Source organism: Aethina tumida, chromosome 6 (genome assembly GCF_024364675.1).
Source record: "Aethina tumida isolate Nest 87 chromosome 6, icAetTumi1.1, whole genome shotgun sequence".
NCBI classification, from domain to species: domain Eukaryota; kingdom Metazoa; phylum Arthropoda; class Insecta; order Coleoptera; family Nitidulidae; genus Aethina; species Aethina tumida.
The window spans coordinates 11,215,716-11,222,562 of NC_065440.1; the positions used below are offsets into that span (position 1 = coordinate 11,215,716).

Genomic DNA, 6,847 nt, shown 5'->3' on the forward strand with positions numbered 1-6,847 from the left:
CGTAACGTTTGAAACAACAAATTCTACGAATAGATTGAAGGATTAGCATTGAGCAGTCCTCTTAGTTCACTGATCTCCAATTTCTTTATGGAAAAGTTTGAACAAAAGCAATTGAGACTTCTAAACATAAATCTTCTGTTTAGTATCGTTACGTGGATGATACTTAACGTGATATGGAAACATGAACAAGAAAAACTAGATCACTTTCTAAAACACCTAAATTCTCAACATAACAATATCAAATTAACAATGGAATTGGAGAAAGAGAAGGAAATACCTTTTTTGGATGTCCTAATAGAAAGAATGGGTGAACATTTAGACCATACAGTATACCGAAAACCTACACACACCGATCGGTATCAACGTAAACTATCTAACCATCATCCAAGTCAAAAACAAGGGGTCATCAAAACACTAACCGAACGGGCCAAAAGGATATGTGCCCCAGACCACCTCGCTGAAGAACAAGAACACTTGGAAGAAACATTACAGGCCAACGGATACAAATGCTCAGAAATAAGACGTACAATGAGGCCTCATACTAATAATAAAGATCCACCTAGTGAGCCCATAATTGGTAAAGCTTTTCTCCCTTATATATGTAAAGTTACCGATGGAATTGGAAAAATCTTATTAAAACATAACATCCATAACAAACAGGAAGATTCAACACAGTCTCAGATCTGCCAAAGATAGGAGAGACCATCAAACAGCTTCTGGGATATACCGCATCCCATGCTCTTGAGGTAAAGTACACATCGGTACCACAAAACGTTCAATAGGTACTAGGATTAAGGAACACAAACGAAACCGCCAACTAGGACAATCAGACAAGTCTGCTGTAGCTGAATGTGCACTGTTAGATAGAAATCATAAGATAAAATTCCAAGATACACAATTGCTTGCCTCGACAACGGGATATCATCTGAGAATGATTAGGGAAGCAATTGAAATCCATAAACACGGAAACAACTTCAACAGAAAAGAAGAAGCATTGAAGCTGGATAAAATATGGACACCAGTGATCAAAAACACCAAAATTGCTAAGCAGATAAGAACGGCCAACGAACAGAACGAAATTTCTAGAACATCAGTTGTCTAAGTTGTCAATCAGATGTGAAAGTTACACGAACCAAGTCAGACCACTGAAGATGCTAGCCACTCGTGCTGGTGAAACGTCAGGAAATAACTCCAACTCACGTAAATCTATAAACACGCACCACTATAGATAAGGAAGAAGTAAACGATTACAATTTGGAAACAAAATATCAAAGATTTTAATTTTTTTAAGATAATTTAATAAGTATCGGGGTTATCTAAACACTCCCCAATAGGTCTTGGCATTGATTCAATGAGCTGGTCTATTTAGTCTAGAGGTTTAATATCCCAAGCTACATATACTTCATGTCTTAGAACCTCCAAATTTCTTGGGGGTGGGGTAAATTGTAATATATAAAATAATACATCTTAATTAAAAATAAAAATATCATCTTCTCAGTAGAACATTGCTTCTATGTCTTGGTATGGTGAATTAAGTCTTGGCACGTTAAATCCAATGTTGGCTAATATAAAAGAACAATCAATTTTGCCATGTTATATATTGACAAGGAACTTTCCTGACGTTTTTCTTCTTCTTACTAACAGTGAGTCCATAGAATGTTCTTGCAGCAATAGATTGCGATCGGTGTTACAAGCAGGGTATACATTGTTCTCAAAGCTTAAGTACTTAAGTTATCGTCGTTGAATAGATTCCAGGATAATTTGATGGCAAGTGTAAATGGGGTTCCAGACAACACTGCAATACTCCAATTTTCTTCGTACTGATCATCCCCTTCAGTTTTTTTGTTGTAGACTTATCACCTTTTTTGAATGATGGGGTAATTTTGGCAGTTTTCCATATAGATGGCAATGTATTAGTTTTCAGGGACAAATTGAAAATAATTTTTAATGGTTCCAAAAATGTAAATTTGCAATCCTTGATCAAAAATGATGGTATCTGATCATCCCCTTCAGTTTTTTTGTTGTAGACTTATCACCTTTTTTGAATGATGGGGTAATTTTGGCAGTTTTCCATATAGATGGCAATGTATTAGTTTTCAGGGACAAATTGAAAATAATTTTTAATGATTCCAAAAATGTAAATTTGCAATCCTTGATCAAAAATGATGGTATCTGATCATCCCCTTCAGTTTTTTTTGTTCTAGACTTATCACCTTTTTTGAATGATGGGGTAATTTTGGCAGTTCTCCATATAAATGGCAATGTATTAGTTTTCAGGGACAAATTGAAAATAATTTTTAATGATTCCAAAAATGTAAATTTGCAATCCTTGATCAAAAATGATGGTATCTGATCATTCCCTTCAGTTTTTTTGTTGTAGACTTATCACCTTTTTTGAATGTTGGGGTAATTTTGGCAGTTTTCCATATAGATGACAATGTATTAGTTTTCAGGGACAAATTGAAAATAATTTTTAATGGTTCCAAAAATGTAAATTTGCAATCCTTGATCAAAAATGATGGTATCTGATCATCCCCTTCAGTTTTTTTGTTGACCAACTTGTCGATACCATTTAGTATGTCAGACTCATTCACTCATATTAAGTTCAAATTTTTATGTTTTATAAACACCACAAATTTTATTAATTTTTTAGAAAGACAATATTTTTCTTAGATTATATGATTTTAATAATATTATATGACATGACAATAATGTTTTCTTCCATTTTAATATTTTAATATTTTTTTATATTTATAAAAGTTTATTAATTTTTTATCCTTAACTAAATATTTGAATTGTTCAATTACAATTTTAAAAGTAAAATATCTTATTTATTTATTTATACCGATTTTTTTAGAACAAATTTCTACAATAAACTATCTTAATTAAACTATTTATTTTACAATGGAAAATTAACAGCTATATTAACACTTTTCAGTTTCTATGTATTATAATATAGATTAATCTGTTACAATTATTATCTATGAAGCATTAAACATAATTATAATACTCATAAACCTATAAAATCCATATTTGTAAAATAAATAATTAATTTTCATTGATATAGATATTAATTATAGTTTTAGTGTTTTAAATTTGTATTCAATAAATATAAATAATTATAATTGCTGTCAGGTTTTAATGTTTAATATTTTTAATATTTCTAAAGTTTATATTTAACACAAACAATATTTAGTATTTTCATTATTTATTAATTATAAAATATGCAATTTTAGACATTTCTATTATAATTTTGTTAAATTTCACTTTTTCTCAATGTTTAAAAAAGTGTAATTTATGCTGCTTGCAATTAAAAAATATTGTAATAATAATTAACCATTTTTAATTAAAAAATAAGGAATCTTAGACACTTCTGTTATAATTAATTTAAACATTTTTTTAATTTCACCTTTTTAAATACGTACAAAGTGGAATTAGTGGAACAATTGCAATTAAAAAATATAAAACATAACATACATTTTATATTTGTTTATATCTCTAATTATTACAAAATAATTTTAGATTACAAAAGTGAGTGGAAATTAGTGTTAATATTATTCATTGTTAAAAATTAACATAGTGAATAAATATTCCGAAATTATAAAATATTAAAAAATATGTAAAAAGGTTCTATATTTGTATAAAACGAACAAATTTAAACATTTTCTTTGTACGAATTGAAGTAAGAATAATATAATATATTCATAATTAGCAAAAATGTAATATACGGAAAATGTTATCTTAATAATTATTCAAAATCAATAAAATGAATAAAAATATTAAAGATTAACGTAATTGTAAAAATTATGAAAAAATAATATGAACAAATTTTAAAAATTAATTAGATTAAAACATATTTAGAAATTTAAAAAACATAATTTTAGATAATCAATTAATTAATTAATTATTAATAAGAAATGTTGAAATATAAAAGATTTTATGGGTAAAATTTATGTAATTTTAATACTTATCTAAAATTAATGAAATGAACAAATTTAGATATTTTAAAAACCCTAAATAATGTAATAAGTAATTTGTGTAAAAGTAAAAAAAATATTTAAAATGTTATGTAATTTTAATTGTGATATAAAATTAATAAAATAAACTATTTTAGACATTTTAACAGTTTAATTAATTAATTAATCATTTATAAGCAAGGAATGTCAAAATACCAAAAAATATGCTTGGAAAACATAATTTGTTTTTTTGTGTAAAAAATTATATGTAAAATGTAAAACTAACAAAATAAACAATTTTATATATTTTAAAATTCCTTATTAATTAATCATTTATTAATGAGAAATGTTAAAATAGAGAAAATTTAAAAACAGTTCTAATTAATTAAAAGCATTTTTAACTAATACAAGTTTAAAAACTTATTTTAAGTAATTAGTATTAATTAAATTTTAGATAAAGACATTACCAGTTATCTAAAATACCTAAATAATTAATTATTCATTACTAAGAATTGTTAAAATGCAAATGTTTTATCAGTTTCTTTAAAACATTTTTATTTAATTAATACGTAAGTAAAAACATCATTTATATAATTTGTATTAAAAAATTATAGGTAAAATGTATTGTAATTTTAATTGTTATAAAAAATTAATAAAATTAACAATTTTAAACATTTTAAAAGTCTTAATTAATTAATTCATTTATTTTTAAGAAATATTAAAATCAAAAAAGGACATTGCGAGTTAATTAGAAATAATTTTAAGTAATACAAGTTTAAAACACTTAATTTAAGCAATTTGTGTTAAAAAATTATAGATCTAATATTGTGTACTTTTAATAGTTATTTAAAATTAATAAAACAAGAGATTTTAGACATTTTAAATACAAAACTTTTAGGGACATTACCAGTTAGCTAAATTTAATAATTTGAACAGTTTCATACATTTTTAAAATACCTAAATAATTAATTATTCATTACTAAGAATTATTAAAATGAAAATGTTTTAAAGAATTTATCAGTTTCTTTGTAACATTTTTAACTAATAAAATAATACACTAATAATCATTTATACAATATAATTTGTGTTAAAAAATTATAGGAAAAATGTTTTGTAATTTTAATTTGTTAGAAATAATTAACAAAATTGTCGATTTTAAACATTCTAAAAGTCCCAATTAATTAATTCATTTGTAAGAAATCAAAAAAGGACATTGCCAATTAATTAGGAACATTTTTAACTAATACAAGTTTAAAACATTTAATTTAAGCAATTTATGTTAAAAAAATTATAGATCTTAGATAAAAATTAATAAAACAGGCGATTTTAGACATTTTAAAACTCCAAATTAATTAATAATTTATTAGAAAGAAATATTAAAAAAACAAAATTTTGGGACCAGTTATCTAAAATTAATAAATTGAACAGTTTCATAAATTTTTAAAACACCCAAATAAACTATTTATATTAATTGTTAAAATGCAAATTAAATTAACAATTTTTTACATTTTAAAAGTCCTAATTATGTAATTCATTGATAAAAAATATTAAAATACAAAAATTTTAAGGATATTGTCAGTTAATTAACATAGATATATTTTTAACTAATACAAATTTAAAAAATTTAAGTAATTTGTATTAAAAAAATTATAAATATACTTTTAATAGGTATTTAAATGTAATAAAATAAAAGTTTTTAAACATTTTAAAGCACATAATTAATTAACCATTCATAAGTAACAAATCTTAAAATACAAAAGTTTTAAGGACATTTATTTGAAATTAATAATATGAATTTCTGACATTTTAAAATACCCAAATAAATAATTATTTCTTACTAAGTTCTGTTAAAATGTTAAAAACATTGCCGGTTACTTTAAAACAAAATTTAAATTTTAAATGGCATATAAAATTAATAAAATAAACAATTTTATACGTTTTAAATTAATAAATAAATTATTTGTTAGTAAGAAATATTAAGATATAAAAGCTTTAAAGACATGAAATGAACACATTTAGAAAATTTCTCCTAATTAATTAATTAAATAATTAATCATTAATTAGTTAAGAACATTTAAATACCATAAAACAACAATATTAAAACACGTTTTATTAACACAAGTTTAAAGCATCATTCATATATTTATTTATTATATAAATAATGTGTTATGAATTATAAATAAAATAATTTTATTTTAATAGTTATCAAGAATTAATAATGATGAAAAAATGTGCAATTTACAAAGATTTTAAAAAATGTACAGCAAAATATTTTAATGTATTAAATTTTTGCATAATTAAGTTAGTTTGAACATTAAAATTTTTTTATCGTTTTGTAAATAACAATAAACATTTTTAATGGGCAGATTTAAATGACCAATTCATTTTAGAAAATTTAAAATAAAACTAAAAAAAAATTATTACTTTGTATCTTTGTCTTGAGGTTGTTAAAAGGTTTATTCTTCGACATTAATGAACACAATTTTACACGTTTTAAAATATTTACTTAGTTATTAATTGTTGCCTATAAAATTTTAGTACAACAATAAAGTTGTTTCCACTTTTTAGCATAAAATTGCAAAAATTTGGAAAAATATTTATATATTTATTTTAATATTATTTGAAGATGTTAATTAAATTAAATATTTTTATTTATGGCTAATTAGTAACAAACCATTTTATGAAACTGATACAAAAAGTTTTGCATGGATTACTCAAATTGTTAATTAAACATTTCACTAGTCGCTCATTTATTTTTACTTTTTTAATCTGCATTTTATAATCAGTGAGTGTTTTAATAAATTTTAAATTACCCCAACTTTTACAGCATAATTTAGGTGATTACAAAATCAGAAAGTACAAAAAATCGTTTCCAAAAAACGGCGGAATCT

The 6,847-nt window shown here is 23.3% G+C and overlaps 1 protein-coding gene across 1 annotated transcript; it reads left to right on the forward strand.

Annotated features, from left to right (window-relative positions):
- Window positions 1–249: 249 nt before the first annotated feature.
- On the forward strand, window positions 250–782 carry LOC109606905 (uncharacterized). Its single transcript, XM_020023429.2, has 2 exons — window positions 250–577; window positions 661–782. The coding sequence occupies exons 1-2, from the start codon at window positions 250–252 to the stop codon at window positions 780–782; spliced, it is 450 nt and encodes a 149-aa protein (XP_019878988.2).
- The last annotated feature ends 6,065 nt before the right edge of the window (window positions 783–6,847 follow it).